Source organism: Bos javanicus, chromosome 7 (assembly GCF_032452875.1).
Source record: "Bos javanicus breed banteng chromosome 7, ARS-OSU_banteng_1.0, whole genome shotgun sequence".
Lineage (NCBI taxonomy): Eukaryota > Metazoa > Chordata > Mammalia > Artiodactyla > Bovidae > Bos > Bos javanicus.
Genome location: NC_083874.1, coordinates 89,864,467 through 89,884,857, shown reverse-complemented (window position 1 = coordinate 89,884,857; position 20,391 = coordinate 89,864,467). Strand labels below are relative to the sequence as shown.

Here is a 20,391-nt window from a genome sequence, read left to right as displayed (position 1 = left end):
TTTGCCTCTGTGTGCCACATACAAGTAAATAACCCTTCAGTTCAGTTCAGTCGCTCGGTTGTGTCCGACTCTTTGCGACCCCATGAATCGCAGCACGCCAGGCCTCCCTGTCCATCACCAACTCCCGGAGTTCACTCAGACTCACGTCCATTGACTCAGTGATGCCATCCAGCCATCTCATCCTCAGTTGTCCCCTTCTCCTCCTGCCCCCAATCCCTCCCAGAATCAGAGTCTTTTCCAATGAGTCAACTCTTCCCATGAGGTGGCCAAAGTATTGGAGTTTCAGCTTCAGCATCAGTCCTTCCAATGAACACCCAGGACTGATCTCCTTTAGGATGGACTGGTTGGATCTCCTTGCAGTCCAAGGGACTCTCAAGAGTCTTCTCCAACACCACAGTTCAAAAGCATCAATTCTTCAGCGCTCAGCTTTCTTCACAGTCCAACTCTCACATCCATACATGACCCCTGGAAAAACCATAGCCTTGACTAGACGGACCTTTGTTGGCAAAGTAATGTCTCTGCTTTTGAATATGCTATCTAGGTTGGTCATAACTTTTCTTCCAAGGAGTAAGCATCTTTTAATTTCATGGCTGCAATCACCATCTGCAGTGATTTTGGAGCCCAGAAAAATAAAGTCAGCCACTGTTTCCACTGTTTCCCCATCTATTTGCCATGAAGTGATGGGACCGGATGCCATGATCTTCGTTTTCTGAATGTTGAGCTTTAAGCCAACTTTTTCACTCTCCACTTTCACTTTCATCAAGAGGCTTTTAGTTCCTCTTCACTTTCTGCCATAAAGGTGGTGTCATCTGCATATCTGAAGTTATTGATATTCCTCCCAGCAATCTTGATTCCAGCTTGTGCTTCTTCCAGCCCAGTGCTTCTCATGATGTACTCTGCATATAAGTTAAATAAGCAGGGTGACAATATACAGCCTTGATGTACTCCTTTTCCTATTTGGAACCAGTCTGTTATTCCATGTCCAGTTCTAACTGTTGCTTCCTGACCTGCATAAAGGTTTCTCAAGAGGCAGGTCAGGTGGTCTGGTATTCCCATCTCTTTCAGAATTTTCCACAGTTTATTGTGATCCACACAGTCAAAGGCTTGGGCATAGTCAATAAAGCAGAAATAGATGTTTTTCTGGAACTCTCTTGCTTTTTCAATGATCCAGTGGATGTTGGCAATTTGATCTCTAGTTCCACTGCCTTTTCTAAAACCAGCTTGAACATCTGGAAGTTCACGGTTCACGTACTGCTGAAGTCTGGCTTAGAGAATTTTGAGCATTGCTTTACAAGCGTGTGAGATGAGTGCAATTGTGCGGTAGTTTGAGCATTCTTTGGCATTGCCTTTCTTTGGGATGGGAATGAAAACTGACCTTTTCCAGTTCTGTGGCCAGTGCTGAGTTTTCCAAATTTGCTGGCATATTGAGTGTAGCACTTTCACAGCATCATCTTTCAGGATTTGAAATAGCTCAACTGGAATTCCATCACCTCCACTAACCCTTACTGGTAGACAAAGTGGTAGATAATGGTAGATGAACACAAAAAACACTTAAAACATGTATACTGTACTCAAAGGAAACCATTCTGGATTGTTTCTGCATATTTAATTGAAACATTGGTAACATTAAAAAATAAGGTACATGTTATTTATATCATATAAGTGTTTTAAAAGTCCAGATGTAAATACGATTCTATTACATTTTTCACCTTCTATCTACTTGTAAATCTGAACATATATCCTCAATGTTTGATTTCAACTTAAGAATTCTATTCAAAAGTTTATTTCTTCTTCAGCTATACTAATATCAGTATATTAAAATATCATTTAGTAGAGTTCATAACAGCCATGGCTAAGTAATACTGAACTTACATTGTAATTATCACTGTGCATTGCCCCCAATTTTCCCAAAGACCGTGAATCAAACGGAAATCAGAGAACAGAAAAAAGACCCCATTTTTTCCTTGGTGTAAAAAGGCAGCCTGACTTCTACTTGCTGTGGGCTGAAGTCTGCAAAATGATGATGTCTTCTATGATGCTACCCATGAAGCCAATGATAAATCACTCCTAAAGTGATTTCTGATGAACTTTAAAATGGCAGATAACAAAAGAATTTGACAGAGGCGATGAAGGTGATAAACTGATTGCAATAATAAGATAAAATGTTTATTTTGAAAGGTATATTCATTTTCTGCCTTTGAATAAAAACAGAAAGGCAGCTAACTTCTTCTACCCTTCTATGGGATGTATAATCATATATTCCACATTCCACTTCTACATGAGGGGAGAATTGGCAACAGAAGGCAAGCTGCTATTAGGAACTGTTTGAAGAAAGCATGATTGGGATGACTGGGAGTCCAGATACTGCCTGTGCCTGCAGTTGAGTAAAATGTTTCAAAGGTGATTATTCATTAGAAAGTGAATATTCCACTCATTTTTAATTGCAAAGAAAATTAAACACTGCATAAATTAGAACTATACTCATAAAACTCTTCAAAATATAAACATTTCAATAATCCCAAAATTAATCATAATTTTTCTAAATGCCTTATTCCTAACCATTTCATTTTGCCATGCACAATGAGATTCAAGACTGTCAAAAGTAACTCAAAATATGTTTTAAAAATGAATACAAATATATACACATAAAGACATAAATAAATACAAAGTATATATGTAAATACACACACACCCCCCCCAAACCAAGAAAATGCATGTAGGAATTCAAACTGACAATGTCATGCTCAGGTACTCTGATCAGAAATTGGTGCTAAATTTATAAGTAAGGTTACTGAACCTACCTTCAAAGGTGGTATACCTTGGGTCAAATTCAATGATTCCCTCTGCATTATCATTTTTCATTATGATGATTCGGACAATGGAGATGTTTCCTATTTCAGGAGGTTGATCTATTTGAAGTCCATTTTCTTGGATGGTAAAATCATACCCTCTTGCAAAGTCATAAAAAATAAAGTAAAATAAACTGAGTACATAATTGCTTAGTATGAACTGAAGAAGGGTCCTACTAGCTCCTGAAATTGAGTCTTATGAAGCTCAACACGAAAATACTTTTCTTTTCTGAAATGATGTTTGAAATAGATTTCTGCACCGCTCTCAGTTATTACTGCCTGGATAAAATAAAAACTAATATACTGTCACTAAACGTAGGCCATGAGAAGATAATAAAACTATAAGGAAATTGGGAAGAAGTTGGAAAATGAACTTCTAGGGCTAGGAAGGTACCGCTAAACACACACTAAACCACTTTAGTCCCTCCTTCAATTTCCAAATTCTACCTAGTATTTTTAACCTACCTAGCTTTGAAAGTTTGAAAGCTCATTAATATGATTATATATAAGGCAAAATTATAAAAGTGGGCATTAAAATATTCAAATAAACTGTTATCAATAGTCTGAGAAGGATTATGGCTTAGCTGCTTAACATAACTTAATATCAAGGCAATATGTTTTCTAGAAACTAGGAAAATTGGGTTTATACTATCCTTTTCAGATCAAAGTAAGCCTGGAAATGCATCTGGAAGAAAAACATTACTTCCTTAGAATTAGGCTTAAGTAGGAATTGGGTTTTTTAAAGGATAGCAATGGGACAAATGCTTCAAGCCCTACTTAGTTAAAAACACAGATATAATATCACACATAATGTGCTATGCTTATCAAAGTTCACTCAATTAATTAAAACTGACCAGCGCATGTTTTAATACATTTACTATAAGGACAAATTCATTCCCATCATCAGACATAGACTCATTTCTGGAAATTGAAGATTTGAAGGGTTTGTCAGCTCACAGCTAATTCTTCCCAGGGGAATGATATACATCCTGCCTCCTTCAGGGAAATATTTTAGTTAGAAGAAAGCTTTAAAGATTGGCATTAATATCACCAATGCAAAAACATTTTCACTGCATGCACAAGTAAACTTCCTCTAAGAACTATCTACATGCAAACATGATTCCAGCTGAAGGTTATGCATGAGCCAGAGGTGTCGAGGTGCTCCTTATGCCACTCAAGCTCTGAGCATTTCATCCATTTCTTCACGGAACATGTGTTCCCAACCCTGTTAAGCAAGTTGCTCCCACTAAATCAGAGAACAGGAGAGTCTCAATAGGGCTAATTCTTGATCTTCACTGAATCCCTGGTGCACTACCCACCAACTATCTCTGACTCAAAAATTCCCCTGCTTTAAAAACAACTTTGGGCAAATATCTACCTCATTCATCCACAAAGAAGACAATACAGTCTTCAGAGATACCAAGGAAAGAAATCTCTCAGTCCAGCCTGTTTCATGGAGTACAGACAAGAGATGGAGGAACCAAAATCAGCCCCGCCAGCTGACCTTTGACCTAGAGAACAGCTCCTCTCTTTTCTCACCAATTACTACCAGCTTACGCCGTGTCCAATTCTCTTGCTATGCAGAGTGACTACACAACGGAAATGCATACTTTCAACTTTCAGGAAAAAAAATTATATTTTACAACGTGGAATAATTAACAGCCTTTGCCACCATGTCCTGTTCCAGCGTCACATGAATGTTGAGAAAAAGCCGGGGTAGATCATCTTAGAGCTTAGAATTAATCCCTGCACAGCCCAGCTTTGACTCATCCTTTCTCTCTTTCTCCTATTTTTCTCTTTTACTTTACCTTCCCAGGACTTCCACCTCTGTCATCATGAGGGAAAACTCCTCAGGACCTTCAGGAAGGCTGTCATCAAGGATTTCAATGTGCACAATTTTCACCGTCTCTTTGGCTTCAAAGAGGAGCTGCACAGGTGGAGGCAAGAAGTCTATGCCGACCTCAGCTGTCCCGCTCACAGCCTCCAAGCAGAGCCTCACGCGGCCAAAAGACCCACCCGATCGGATGACTGTGAGGTTAACCTGCGCGAGAAGCAGTGTTTTTTCATTTGGTTTGGGTGAGTACTCTACCAGGCCAGACTTAATTTTGAGTGTCTCTAATTTTACTTACCAAGATTATCTGGAAGTTCTATGCAAATTGATAAAAAAGTATATAAAGTCGACATTAAAAGGACAGCAGGAGCACATGAAATCAGCTGTGAAAATCAGCTTGAGAATGTGAACATAGAAACACATTTTAAAGATCGCCCGTGATACAAAAGATAAAAAGTGACATCTACGGCTTTAAGCATTTCACACGCTACCTTTTGTATTTCCTCCGTCACTCGCAGCTGCTCTTGCGAAAAGGTGAACCAGCCATAGGGAAAGTCACTGGCCACCACGGTGATGGTGGCGGTGGTGCTAGACTCGCTCAACACTCCGCCCTCGCTGACCTCAGTGAGCTGAAACTCATAGAAACGCTTTTCCTCGGGAAGGTCATCGTTCAAAGCCTAGAGACGGACAGAAAGAGCCATTCGCAGCAGAATCTGAGCATTTCAAGAAAAATATATATCACATAAGCAATGACAACAAGCTGTGATATTAATCCTACCCCCCCAATCACACACGCACACTGACAGCAAAGGGCGTGACAGCAATCAGTAACCGAGATACCTGTATCACTACAACGGCCGCAGACTGTCCATCTCGCATCGTCAGCTTTCCTGATGTTTCAGCAAATTCCTCCAAGGAAGGAGGGACTATCCTCCAGGACACTGTGACCTCCCCAGAAATCGCTGGGCCGCGAATAAGGCTACAACAATGTAAAATGCATATTTCAGTACACTTTTATTGAGAGTTTTTCCTAGATACTTGCTGTGTCCTTCAACAATAACAAATGTTCATTCATTCCCAGAACATTATGCATTTTTTTAAACCTCGTATTAGAGTACAGTTCATTTATACTGCTGTATTAGTTTCAGGTGTACAGAAAAGTGAATCACTTAAATATGTTCATATTTCCACTCTTTTTTAGATTCTTTTCCCACATAGGTCATTACAGAGTATGGAGTAGAGTTCCCTGTGCTATACAGTAGGTTCTTGTTAGTTATCTATTTTACATATCAAAGTAAAGTTATAGCGTCAGTTGTTCAGTCCTGTCCTACTCTCTGCGACCCCATAGACTGTAGACCACCACGCTCCTCTGTCCAAGGGATTCTCCAGGCAAGAACACTGGAGTGGGTTGCCATTCCCTTCCCCAGAGGATCTTCCAGACCCAGGGATCAAACCAAGGTCTCCCATGATGCAGGCAGATTCTTTACGATCTGAGCCACTGGGGAAGCCCCATTTTACACATAGCAGTGGGTATATATCGATCCCAATCTCCCAATTCATTCCTCCCCCACCCTACCCTCTGGTGATCATAAAGGTTTGTTTTCTGCATCTGTGGGCCTATTTCCATTCGGTAGGTACGTTCATTTGCACCCTTTTTTAGATTCCACATTCAGGCGATAGCATATGATATTCGCGTTTCCCTGCCTGACTTACTTCATTCAGTACCACAGTCTCTAGGTCCATCCATGTTGTTGCAAATGGCATTATTTTAAGAACATTATTTGCATTTAAATAATCTTATCTATCAGCTATAAAGCAAATGAAAGTCAGATAATCCCAAGACAACACCCAAAATACTGAGCTTGTATAAATCTGCTTGACAAGAATACTGGCAAAAGCTGCACACTAAAAGCATAAGGTTGAAAGGAATTAAAAAAAAAAATGCATGTACAGATTCTTCACCTACTACACAAGGTACAAAGCTCAAACAGACTAAAGAACAGGAAACACTTCATACATGCAATACTACTGGAAAAACAACCAAAAAGATAGAAGTTTTAACATAAATCCAGCTACTTTATTGATAGTTGCTATTCCACCCCTCATGAGAGAATTTATAATAAACAAAATTGCCTATGATCATAATGTTGTTGTTGTTTTGTTTAGTTGCTAATTTCTGTCCATATTTTTTGAGATCCCTTGGATATATAGCCCACCAGGCTCCTCTATTCGTAGGATTTTCCAGGCAAGAATACTGGAGTGGGTTGACATTTCCTTCTCCAGAGGATCTTCCCAACCCAGGGATCTAACCTGCATCTCCTATGTCTCTTGCATTAGCAGGCAGGATTCTTTACCACTGCACCAGCTGGGAATATCTTAGTTATATAACAGGTCCTAATTTTAGAACATCTTAAAATCTTTGATTCAGATGATTTTTTAAGGAATGATTTTGTAGCTCAGATATACAAGTAGCTCCTATTTTATGGCATAAATGACAAAACAGGGCTGAGAGCTAGACGTTGCTGAGATCTCTTGACATCGCTCAATGTGCTTTCCTCGTCATGGGCTCTGCAAATCATCTAAAAACCACAAACCTCAGATTTAACATCCTGCTACCTGCTAAGTCGCTTCAGTCGTGTCTGACTCTGTGCGACCCCATGGACTGCAGCCTACCAGGCTTCTCCATCTATGGGATTCTCCAGGCAAGAACACTGGAGTGGGTTGCCATTTCCTTCTCCAGATTTAACATCAAGACAGGTCAAAACATACCTTCAGTGTTTATAAAAAATGTGCTCTTACCACAGGATTGTACCAGTTTATAAGAAGAATATGTCTGCACTGAGAGCAATGTATTTAGGGCACAAAAATGCTAATTAAATGCAACTTCAAAATTCTCACCTGGGCAATAAAAATCATGAAGCCCTTACCTGATGATGGCAGTACCATTATATTTTGCTGAGGGTTCTCCAATGAGGACATGCCTAGATGATGGAGCTATCCCAACTTCTCCAGATGCTCCCTTATCTCCTCGAATGATTATTGATGCGCTACCTGAGTTCAAGATGATACATAATACCGCTAATGTAGAAAACACATGTATTTACTTAATACACGCCTGGCAAAGTTCTAAGGGATTTACATATACTAATCCTGTGAGTTAATCTTCATGATAAGCATATAAGTTAGGTACTAATATTATTCTCATTTTACCAACGAAGACATGTAAGCGCAGAGAGGCACTGAACACACTAAGGCAAATGACTTGCCCACAATCACATTTTAATGAAAAGGATAAAATGGGCAGTACTTCCAATACCACTCCCATGACAAGCAAGTATGGGACTGCATTCTACCCTATGCATTAATCCACTCCTACAGTAACCATTCTGCAGTTCACTATAAGTGGCTATGTGGCTATCTCTGTTAGCTATGTAGCAAAAGCAAGAGCTCTTGGGGACCCTTTTTTTTTTAATTTTCTGACAATCATTTGCTTCTAAGTGTTTATAAAATGTGTCAAGTATTCCTACGAAAATGGAAATAAAAATCATATCAAGTACTTTGAGTATTCATATCATAATCTGGCACTAACTTAAATGAGCTTGTTTCCAGAAGCACACATTAGAGTTTCAAGAAACAAAGGATGGGATTATTACACTATCACTTTCTGTGGCAATGGATTAAAGCACCAACAGGGGTTTGCCAAGTGTAAGTATGTCACAGTTGGGAATACATTATGAATTTGTTTATATTAACAAATGATTTACCTTGATCCACCGGTATACTCTTGTTCTTGCATCTAATTAGTCCATAGAAACATCAACTCTGCTGAGTAACACAATGTAAATAACTGAGCTAGCTGACTTAAGATTTATGTAAGAATATAATGCAAAGATATGATTGACTCGAATGCCTGAAGGAAAGTACTCTAGATAAAAATGCAAAAAGATTAACTACCCTAGGTGACACCTGGGGTGACCGCATATGATACTCTCTACAATTCTAAGAGTTTCCTTGGCCACAGAATTCTGCTTCTTTGGCCACAAACCCTTGCACAGGATGAAGTTCTTAATTTCAAAAAAGGACATGCAACAGGAACTGAGCTTTCATATCAACGTTGCTGTGCCATTGTTTATGGGCATTACATAATGAAACCATTTTAGCACCATTAATCCTCTTTCTCCAGATGTAAGAAATTTTCACATGGACCATAGGCAAATGAGAACTATGATACCTGTTTCTGAAATGCTGAAATATCTAAGTAGTTATTTTATGATGAAAACAGATATAGATAGGCTGAAAGAGACATAAATAACAGGCTAAGTTTTAAAACAACATTTTATTACAAAAGTAACTGTGGTCATTTTAAGTATGCGTGGAAAATACAGATACTCAAAAGCCACCATCAACATTTCAAGTACATAATTCCTAATGTTTATGACATGCACATGAAAAGTGGGATTACACTGAACATGTTATAAAGCCAGTTTTATGAACGTAAAAATTATCCATGTAATTAAATGTTCTTAATTTTGATGCAAGTAAGGCTTTTTCTGCCACATTTTTTGAATACCTGCAGACTTTTCTGTTAAATTTAACCAGTCCCCTGCTGTTGGGTCATTTAGGAAGCTTTCATATTTTACTTTATGAACACTACTAAAGTAAACATCTTTATTTTTTTTAAAAAATCACACAGCTAAGGAGTATGAAAACCCTGGCATGCGACCCTACCAATGCTGCGCATTATAATTTTAGCTTTAAAAAGTCCTTAGCTGTCATACAAGTAGGAAATAACATCCTCATGTTTTAACAGACATTTTATGAATTATAAAAGCAAACAGTAACCATCATTGTAACTACTGATTATTTGGTCACATTTTTCCGAAAAAATACTTTTTAATTTCCAAAAATGTCGCACTCTCTCACCTTTTACTGGAGATATTTCTACCTCATCAACTGAGAGCAGCTGAATGATGAAACGCCTGTCCTCCTCCAACGTGGCGTCCTGAAGTGTGTGCAGCACAATGGTCTTCTGGGACTCAGTCTACACCAAATGAGAGGAGAACACGTGTTTTCAGAGTGGCCAAACTTAAATTTTGAATGTTCTCATCAGCAGAATGACATTTAAGTTCATAAGCATTTTTTAAAGATGCCCTCTCTTTAAACCCTTTAGAATTACGGGTTTCTTCCAGAGATAATTATTACATAAAAATTAGCTCTGAGCAAAAATCCCATTAAGATTCTTAACAGGAAGAAGGGAAAAATTTTGAACACAACTTTCAAATTTACTGAAAAAATTTACTCTCAGCTCAACCACTGAGAGTTGAATCACTTGAGTTAAATGGCCACAGCATGATATAAATAAATCACAGTGAGAGGTGTAATACTTATAAGGGTTATCTACCTACTATCCCTTTTTGCTTTTTGCTTTCTACCCACTCCTGCTTCCTTCCTATTCCTTCTCAGGTGTTGATCTCAAGAGAGCTCATATTATTCCTTCCCTCTCTGGTCTTACACTTAGCTCAGTAATTTCTTAGAACATATGGTAAGTTTTCAGTACAGACTGGAAGAGAAAGAACAAGGAAAAGCAAATACACAGAAGACAACAAGCTTAATACTTTGCGAGGTAACCATGACAGAAATCATTTTTATCTTTAAGGTCTCCTCCGATGCTGACTGAATAAAGTCCAATTTTTCCCATGCATCACTGAATAATTTTCCACAGTTTGAATTCTGCTGTTTATTTCTTCTTATCTCAGTATTGCAGGCTTCCCTGGTGGCTCAGTGGTAAAGAAGTCGCCTGCCACTGCAGGAGATGCAGATTCAATCCCTGGGTTGTAAAGATCCCCTGGAGAAGGGAATGGCAATCCACTCCGGTATTCTTGAGTGGAAAATCCCATGGACAGAGGAGCCTGGGGGGCTACCGTCCAAGGGGTGGCAAAAGATTCAGACATGACTTAGAGACTAAACAATAAGACTCTTAGTTCTGCAATCATCTTTTCTTTGAGATTTTTATGAATTAAAAGTATTATTTTAATCGCTTCACTCTAGTTGCTCTTTCTTCAGAGTTCCTTTTTTTCTATTTTATAGTACTATACTTCTTAAAAATCTTATATAAGAGCTGCTGCTGCTGCTGCTAACTTTCTTCAGTCGTGTCCGACTCTGTGCGACCCCATAGACGGCAGCCCACCAGGCTCCCCTGTCCCTGGGATTCTCCAGGCAAGAACACTGGAGTGGGTTGCCATTTCCTTCTCCAATGCATGAAAGTGAAGTCGCTCAGTCGTGTCCAACTCTTCGTGACCCCATGGACTGCAGCCTACCAGGCTCCTCCGTCCATGGGATTTTCCAGGCAAGAGTACTGGAGTGGGGTGCCATCGCCTTCTCTGGTGTGCCTAGCTACATGCCATTTGTTAGAGTGGAGATATAGGTATGTCAGAGCTGAGTATCCAAGAACAAAGCTGTTATGCAGAAGTAAATGAAAAGCACCAGGTTGCGGAGCAAAGAACAAGATGGAGGGAGTCATATCCAGGGTCATCCACAAGCTTATCCCTCCTGGTGTTCAGTACTCTGAACAAGGATGGCCCTATTCCCTTGGGGGAAAGATCAGACTATTTGCCACTTTGGCATGAATATCCTGCTACCATCAGAAAACCTTTCTAATCATCTGGGAAGCAGATCTAGTGATTAGAATCCAGTAACTGAAAACTGACTGTTCATTATTACTATGTGAAATCACTAAAGAAATTTCAAAGTAATCTCTAAATTCTTCTCATGCCAAGTGAGGATTTTACAGAGGGCTAGGCCATGTAACTGAGAGGTCTCCTGGGCCATCACATATCAAAATCTAAGACATGAGTGGTTGAAACATCTGTGACATCTGACGTGGGATCACTAATTCCATTAGAGAAACCAATACCTCAAAAAAGGCGGCAGAATGTCCCAAGTGGCAAATGGATTGCCAGAGGGCATCACTGACTCCATGGACTGTCCATGGAATTCTCCTGGCTAGAATACTGGAGTGGGTAGCCATTCCCTTCTCCCTTCCCAACCCAGGGATCAAACCCAGGTCTCCCACATTGCAGATGGATTCTTTACTAGTTGAACCACCAGGGAAGCCCAATCACCAATTAGAAAATTGAAAGAAAAAAATGTATTTGCTTCTGTGTTGCTTGGTGTTGAAAGCTCTCATAAAAGGTCACTAGACTCAAAAAAAAAAAAAAAAAGACTATGTTTCATTGGAATTATCTTATCTTTAAATGTATGGTCAGTTTTCTTTTAGAAGGCCACCTTGGGGACCTTCTACTCTCTTATTTTTTATCTCGTTTACAGAAATTCATCTGCTTAGACTTTCTACATCTACTATATATCTATTAGAATCAATTTCATATAGGCGTTTACATTTGAGGCCTGGCGTGTTGCAATTCATGGGGTTGCAAAGAGTTGGACGCAACTGAGCAACTGAACTGAACTGAACTGATACAAAGTAATCTCTTACAATTTTATGCTTTCTCTTTTAACAGTTCTTTCTTACTTGGTCTTATCCTGTGAGATTATTTTTTGTGGCTTTTTAAAAAACTTATCCACCAGTTCTACAGTTTTTCTGGGTTTTAACTAATTCCCTTTTGTTTTCATTGTTATGAATTTAAGAATGATTTATGCGAACGTGAAAGTAAAAACCATGAAAGACGGATAAATCCAGACTCCCCAGTTTCTTCTCTTGTCTACTTGTCTATCCCAAAGCCAATCATACTATCGTATTTACCTCTAATACATACTATCTTAAATTCAGTTGGGGAAGGCCAGCCTCCATCCTTCTTTGTGAGTTTCTTGCTATTCTTGGTCTTTTACATCTCCATAAAGGTTTTAGAATCAGCCTGTCAATTCTCTTCCACTTTGCCATCCCTCCTTCCAGGATAAAAGACCTCAGAGTCTGGCTGATAACTACTAGTTGGCTCTAGTTAGAATGGAGTCATGGAAACCTTGTGCTTGGATTAACTGGGAGGAAGGTACAGCCAGGATTCCTTCCGAGAGGCTCTGTGTTCTATGTTTTAGAGCTGAAAGTTCTACGGGTAAGAAGACATCATGGATCATTTTAAGCAGGAAATGGCAAAACAAGATCTTCCTTTCAGAAAGGCAGGAGGAGAAAGGGATGAGACAGGACGAGATGGTTGGATGGCATCACTGACTCAAGAGACATTGAGTTTGAGCAGACTCCGGGAGATGGTGAAGGACAGGGAAACCTGGTGTGCTGCTGTCCATGGGGTCACACAGAGTCGGACACGACTGACCGAAAAAAATAAATCAGAGGCACAGATGATGGACAGAAAAAAGATTTGGAGTGGGACCATCAGTTAAAAGATTACCCAAGGAGAGATGATGGAGGCATGGACTGTCACAACCATGACAGAGCAGGAGGAACAGAAAGAAAGGGTATTTAAAAGGGAACACTGACCAATCTCGGTTGTCAAATATACGCAAGAGTTACAGGACAGATGGAGATGGGGACGGCAGCTGGATGCCCGGCTTGCTTGGCCGGTTTTGCCCTCAATCAGGGGAGGTAATGTGGACAGCAGAGTAGTTTTAATGGTTGGATGTAGGCAGTGTCAAAACTAAATTTGATTTCAGACATTTAGGGGTGTGTATGTGTGTGTGATTTTCCCACGGTGCATATGATTTCAAAAAATTCCAGACATAGTGAATACTATTAATATCAAATGAATTTATAAGCAATACTATGGAAAAGAACATCAAAGACAAATTAGAGAAAAACTGCAAGCATCCTGACAATGACTATACCTCATTAAAATGAAGCGTCCCACTTAAAGGACTGAGGTCATCCTTAGCCATCTCGTCTAGGGTCCACTGAAGTCGGACAGCTCCTTTACCTCCTGGGGACCGGACAACGGTCAATGTCACATATGAATCAGGGTCATCAGACAAAAGGGATTCATCTACCATTACCTGAAAAAGAGAAAATCAACCGCAATTTCTGAATCTAGAGTTCTATTCATGGAATCACGTGGCAGGAAAAAAAAAAAAAAAAAGCTTCACCAAATCCCATTCTCTTTTTGTCCTAGACACTCAGCTACTTGGCATTTCCTAACTTCTTTTGCAATTAGGTGGAGATTGTTATGGAATATCTGGCATAAAAGACAGAGGCAGAGCCTGCTAATCACAGTCTGGCCAACAGTTTCCCACACAATCTCCATTTTCCCTCTGTCTCCATTTGCTGGGTGATTAAAGGAGGCAGAGTCACAGATGGAGAGTCTAGTGCCTGAGATGCCAGTTGGAGAAGAGGTATTCATAAGACCCCAACTTGGAAGAACATCATAGGACTTTGGCATAAAGAAGAAATAAACTCTTAAGGAACTGAGATTTAGGGATTCTTTTTTGGTAGTAAGACTCCCCACATAATACAGACCTAATATGAATTACACACATTGACTCTGTGAAGCAAAGTACAAACTGAGCCTATTCCATGCATTTGCTATGTAAACACAAAAATATGGCACAACACCTTCCATTTTCAAGAAAGACACCTATTTGTGGTTGTTTTTTTTTTTTTTTAATGACATTTTGCATTGGTGCCAAGAGTAGAGATTTGGAGCCAACTGATATTTATTCCCCAGTGGCTCAGATGGTAAAGCATCTACCTACAATGCAGGAGACCCGGGTTCGATCCCTGGGTCAGGAAGATCCCCTGGAGAAGGAAATGGCAACCCACTCCAGTACTCTTGCCTGGAAAATCCCATGGATGGAGGAACCTTCTTACATATACTATGGGCCTCCCTAGTAGCGCAGACAGTAAAGAATCTTCCTGTAACACAGGAGACCCAGGTTCAATCCCTGAATCGGGAAGCGCCCCTGGAAAAGGGAATGGCTACCCACTCCAGTATTCTTCCTTGGAGGATTCCATGGACAGAGGAGCCTGGTGGGCTACAGTCCATGGGGTCAGACACAACTGAGCAATTAATATTTTCACCTTACCTTATTTAAGCCTCACAAAAACTAAGAAATCTGAGGGCCAAAGATATACATCTATTAGGAGAAAAGGAATCTGGGATTTAGTTATAATAATTTGATTTCACACTAACTGTTGTTCATACCACTCCTCAGAGACCAAAAATATCAAATAAGAGAGAGTTAAGTAAGAAAGAAAAAAAATCCATTATTAACAAACTGCATATATAAGTCCTTTTTGTTTCTATAAATAGTAACATTCTAGTTTCAGCTTCACAAGTATATTTCCATAAGTCTCTGCTTTACCCAGGGCTTTGGTATATTTAGCACATTGTCCTGGGAGCAGCTTATTAATTTTGACAGATTAATACCAATAATCTTGTCTCAGGGTTTTTCAATCCTGAATCTAATCAGTATTACCAAATAATGCTACCAGAATATGCACTATGTGCACAAAATACTGTATCTTATAGATACACATTAAATTCCATGTTATCAAGAGCTTCTGGCTGAAAAAAAAGATAAGATATAAGGAAAGGAGCCACAAAGGGTGAGCAACAAGCTACTGCTATTGCTATCAACAAGTAAAATAGCGATTGACACCTACTGAGGGTAAAGCCCAATTATATATGCTTTACATTTAACAACTCACTCCTCACGACAAGAGTTTGGACACCTTAGATCTTACTTTTAGATGATTAGACAAGTTGGAAATCTGAGGCTATTACAGTAAGACAGTAGTACCCAGATCAAGGGTACACTAAGGCTTTTGCAGTAAACTTTACAACTGCAGCTAAAATTAAATGAATAAATAGAAATTTTTTATGAATAATAGTGGAACTCTTCATTTTCTCAAAAAGTGAGAGAAACTCGTAAAGACACTCCCCAACAGCTAAGTCCAAAAGTGTGACTAAGTGAAAAGTAAAAACATTATTATAAGGTTTCATCAACTGGAGGCTGGACTACTTAAACCCTGAACATTTATAATCTAACCTTGAAGCTAATAGAGAATACATTTTTAGCACATTGCATATATTTTATAAAAATAAACTGCATATTCATATACACTATTACTCTGCATATATGCAAAGAAGGCCTGGATGGAAATATAATCAAATACTAATGTATGTACCTTACAGCAGTAATATTATGGCTTTTTTCTTTATACCTTTTGTATTTCCCAGACTTCTTAGGCTGCCTGCAAAACACTCACGGATACTCTCGTGTGAATCTTCCACCCTTTAGAAAACACTTACTTCCACTCATTCCTTTCTCAAGGAAGAGTATCATGAGACTACAGCAGCAGAAGTACTGTGTTCTTTTATAGTTTCCATTTTCTTATGAAGTTGAAATTTCAATGATCAAATAATTAGGCCGTTATTAGTGTCTATCTAAATTGTGGCGCAAGCCGTAGTTCTAGCCTTGCAGCCAAAGAACAGTAAAGATAATAAGCAGTAGAACTATTTGCTGTTATTTAAAATGATCTAAGGTGAATTACTGATTATCTATAAGTGACAAAATAAAGGGAATGGCGACACAGGAGCCAGAAAAGCTGATGTACATAAAAATTATCTAAAGATTCGCATGGCTGTTTCATCCTGAAACTTCCTTTGAAAGATAAAATCATAGAAATTATAATGTAATCATTATGTCAATAATTATGATACACTTTATTTTATATTTAAGGTGTAGAGATAATTTAGTACGAGTCAAGGTTTTTCTCTCTCAGAGGCTGAACCAATAATAATTGGGCTCACTCTTGCAGGTCTTGAAAGCAGGCAGTCAAGGAGAAGTAAGAGGGGAGAGAGAAGAAATACAAGGAAATACATGAGTCAGGGCTGATTGTGGTGTTTTGTTCAATATAAATCAAGATAGAAGACCCAAGAAGTGAGGAATATAAATCTCTCCCCAGCCAAACCATCCTGGGGTCAGGACGTAACAGAATCTGGATGGCAGTCTGGTAGCAGAGCAGGTAGAGAACAGAAAGTCCAGAAAAGTACCTCGTGGTCTGTCACAGCCAATAATGGAAATGTGTTCTCCTTTTTAACTGCCTGATGCTAAGAGCTCTCATTCCTGTGAAACTGCCTAGGTTCGAGGACTGGCCCCTAATTCAACAGTCCACTCAAAAGAGCCTTGAGAAAAGAAGCTTTAAGTAAAGAGTAATGAAATCTAGAAAAAAAGAAAATTACCTTTCTGCTATAAATGAAATGAAAAATGAGCCTAGAGGAAAGCACCCCGCACCCCCTGATATATTTCACTTACAGTCTTTTCTTCAAATCCAAATACTCCAAATGGAGAGTCATTTTGCGGAATAACAACAGTTACCACAACGTCATCGCCAAGTCTGCCACCTCCAGCCGCCTTGATTAAGGAAATATTGAACATCTCCAAGAGCTCAAATTCATCATCATCAATTATGGTGATTTCTATCACTGCCGTAACCTATAAAAGAAAAGAAGGAAGAAAGGAAAGAGGGAGGGAGAGAAAGAAGAAGGAGGGGGAGAGGCAGGAAGGATAGAATGTGATACTAATTTTTGTTGTTGTTTTTTTTTTTTTTCATGTTCCTTCTTATCTGTATCAAAACTCATACTGAACAATCAGTTGCGGGTTGCAAAAGAGGATTTACTTTCGCACTTGTCTGTAAGTCTTTGTCCACAAATTAAACAAAAACAAACACAAGTGCTAAGAATGTGATACTAATTTTCGATGGCAAACATTTTTAGTAGAAATTTAGAAACATAGTACCAAAGAAAAAAGCAGGCATTTCACCTGTTATGTTCATAATATTATTTTAAAGTCATATATTTATAGTATTTCAAAGTCAAAAGGTTTCAGTTCACTGTTTCCAAAATAAAGGAAATTATATAGTAATAAAATATAGTTACAGATTCAAAAAAAAACAATGAAGTCTTATTCTTGAACAAAAATATTTTAAATGTCATGCAGGTTCTAATAGCCATTGCCCAAACATAAATTTTAGTATATTTGGTATTAATATGACCTGATATAAAACTGTACCTCATAAATGATTACTATCTTCTGCAACTAAAGTAAATCTTTTTGGTTCCAAATTATTGTTCGTGTTATTACAAGGGAAAAAGACAAGAATGAGAAAATCCAAATTCTATTATTAGAAGTTTGTGATTAGGGGTTTATTCATCTGCCTGGCTCTATGTTAAAAGTTTTATAACTTATAATTTGATCCAGCTTGTAATATAACCATTGGCCACAAAAATATTCCAGCTGTATGTCCATATTTAAAATCCTTTTTTGTATCCCAGAGGGAAATGCCATAGACATTTATCGAGAAATGGTTCTCCTACCTAAAACCACCTTTAATATAACAGAGAAAATGAAAAACCTGGATGCCATACTCATGGAAACAGAAACCTGAATAAAATCAAAGGCTAAAATATAAGCTTATCCAAATGCCTGCACCTCGTCAATACTGTGGAACACAGAATACTTGCCCTACAGGATGTTAAATTTAAGAACAGTGATGATTCAAAGGATGCTAAGTGATGGGACTTTAACTTTTTGAAAAGAATAAGCTACTGATAATATAAAGTTAGAAGGCCACCTCAACGAAAGTAAATTTGTTTCTACTTTTAATGTAAAATCTACATTTCCCTTCCTCTTAGTAGAAAACGTTTTATAGTCCAAAATGTGCTAAAACCTCATGATTTCAAATATGAACAGCAGACCTTTATGTGTAGGAAACTCTAGATCTGCGTGCTTATCTTTCAGCAGTACCTACTATCCCCAAGGGCAACTAATAAGTTGATGTACACTCTGCATATCTGTGCAGGCAAAATCGGACTGCGTGTAAATCAATACTGCTCTTTGAAATTATTAACAGTTTCATGATTGTTCACGTGCTTTGTCCACTTACTGATTTAAAAATTTATGAAAACATCTTATGCTTACATATTGCAAAATGCCCAATTCACAAGCTTACAAATCTTAAGGAATATTTTGTAATTTTAGCACTGGTTGACCCAAATCTAGAATACTGCTTTTCAGTTTTTTCCAGTTTTAACTACTATGCTCCTGTTCTATCACTTTAGTCTTTTTTAATTGTTAAAAAAAAAAAAAAACTGTTGGATAACAATAAATGTACATAATAAATATCTTTAGTAATAAATGTACAAACTTTTGGTGCAAATCCTAAATAAATATTTATATTTATAAACATTAAAAAACAGAATAAAAAAACCTAAAATTCATAGGAATAGTCTAGTTCATCAGGCAATATTTTATACATTCTTAGGCACCTCTAAGCCAATTATTATCCTTTTATAACTTTATTTAAAATAGAATACAAAGTGGGAAAGCTCAGAAAGGGTGAGATTCTTGCTTATTTATATCCTCTCTCCATGTCCATTAATAAATTATACATTACCTAACAATATCTCTGTTAGCCTGACATGGGAATTTAGAATATTATACATTTAGCCATCACCACTGCACGTTCATTTGGTAGATGCCTATAAAATGTCTGAAGTACAACCAAAAACTGCTAATATGTCTGTGACTAACATACCTGTCTATCTGCAAATTCAAGAATCCCATGAGACGGCTTAAAGTCTTCCAGGCCAGCACTGTCCACTGTTGCTTTCCAATAAACCTTTACTGCCCCAAAGCTTCCAGCCAGCCGAACTACAGGAATTTGAAGAACGTTCAGGGGTGGAGGCACCTCATAGGCAGTAATAACTCCAACATCCTTTAAGTGAAGAATATGTAAGTTAAAATGCAAGACAAAAGTAACTCTTACAATTCATCACTATCTAAATTTATTATCTCTACTACTAGTTCTTATACTTTACTCTTCAAATTAATAGCTGGATATAAGTACACATATTCAGTCTTCAGAACTCTTACATTTAAATGTATTATAAATAAACTTGCTTAATCCCTTGGTCTAGCTCAAAGAGAGCTTAAGAATTAGTCTATAAGAAAAACTTTGAGAGATATTTATTAATATCTACAATAAAAGTAAATTATTTTTCAGAAAATACGGGACACTGGCCCAATCAGCAGGTGCAAGCTTTTGTATTACTATAAGTATGTGAAAGTTCATCTCACTCTGGTCACGTGGAACTTAAAAATTCCTCTGGGATCATCATTTTCTTCAATCATTATCTCAGCCATTTCCAGCCCCGGCCTTCGCACACTGGGCTGTCCTGCAGAGAAGTCGGAGTTCACCAGGTGCACCTCCATGATGCTGACAATAAAGCCTTCCTCCAGCTCGGGAACATCATCCTAGGTGCCAAGAACCAAGGGAGAAGAGAGAGAGACGGGGTCTTATTTTTTAAAACACATTCAATTTGCAATGGAAATGTAATATTTTTCAGTAAAAAAATGACATCTACAGGAATAGGCTGCTCTACCACACACACACAAAAATATTCCTTTTTTATGTTTTAATACATTTCTATTGACAACCTCCGAATCTAAGGGGATATTTAAGCATATGGATGATGTTACCCAATGGAAGCCACACACTCATGAGCAAGTAAAATAAATTAAAAAAAAAATCTATCCTACAATTTTGACCACATACTATTGAATATGTTCTATATATATGACAGTCCCTCAATTTAGGAGAAGGTGGTAAATGCTTCATACATCTTAAAAATGAAAGTTCTACACTTTAAAAAATCTAATTATAATCTTATATTTTAATTAACTTTAAAAAAATTGTTCTCTTATTTTTCAATAGGTAATAAAAAATTTCAAAAGCTAGAACACTTA

The 20,391-nt window shown here is 38.1% G+C and overlaps 1 protein-coding gene and 1 non-coding gene across 2 annotated transcripts in view; both read right to left on the bottom strand.

Moving 5' to 3' along the window:
- Positions 1-20,391, bottom strand: part of ADGRV1 (adhesion G protein-coupled receptor V1) — a 542,954-nt gene that overhangs the window by 349,721 nt on the left and 172,842 nt on the right. The window contains exons 56-65 of the mRNA XM_061424381.1: positions 19,723-19,899; positions 19,181-19,360; positions 16,900-17,079; positions 13,474-13,638; positions 9,604-9,721; positions 7,608-7,731; positions 5,521-5,659; positions 5,172-5,357; positions 4,658-4,890; positions 2,802-2,950 (exon numbers count right to left, since the gene is read on the bottom strand). Coding sequence (XP_061280365.1) covers positions 2,802-2,950; positions 4,658-4,890; positions 5,172-5,357; positions 5,521-5,659; positions 7,608-7,731; positions 9,604-9,721; positions 13,474-13,638; positions 16,900-17,079; positions 19,181-19,360; positions 19,723-19,899 — 1,651 coding nt within the window. The remainder of the gene's footprint in view (positions 1-2,801; positions 2,951-4,657; positions 4,891-5,171; positions 5,358-5,520; positions 5,660-7,607; positions 7,732-9,603; positions 9,722-13,473; positions 13,639-16,899; positions 17,080-19,180; positions 19,361-19,722; positions 19,900-20,391) is intronic.
- LOC133252220 (small nucleolar RNA SNORA40) lies at positions 17,195-17,321 on the bottom strand. Its single transcript, XR_009737845.1, has one exon. It is a non-coding gene; the product is annotated as a small nucleolar RNA SNORA40 (small nucleolar RNA).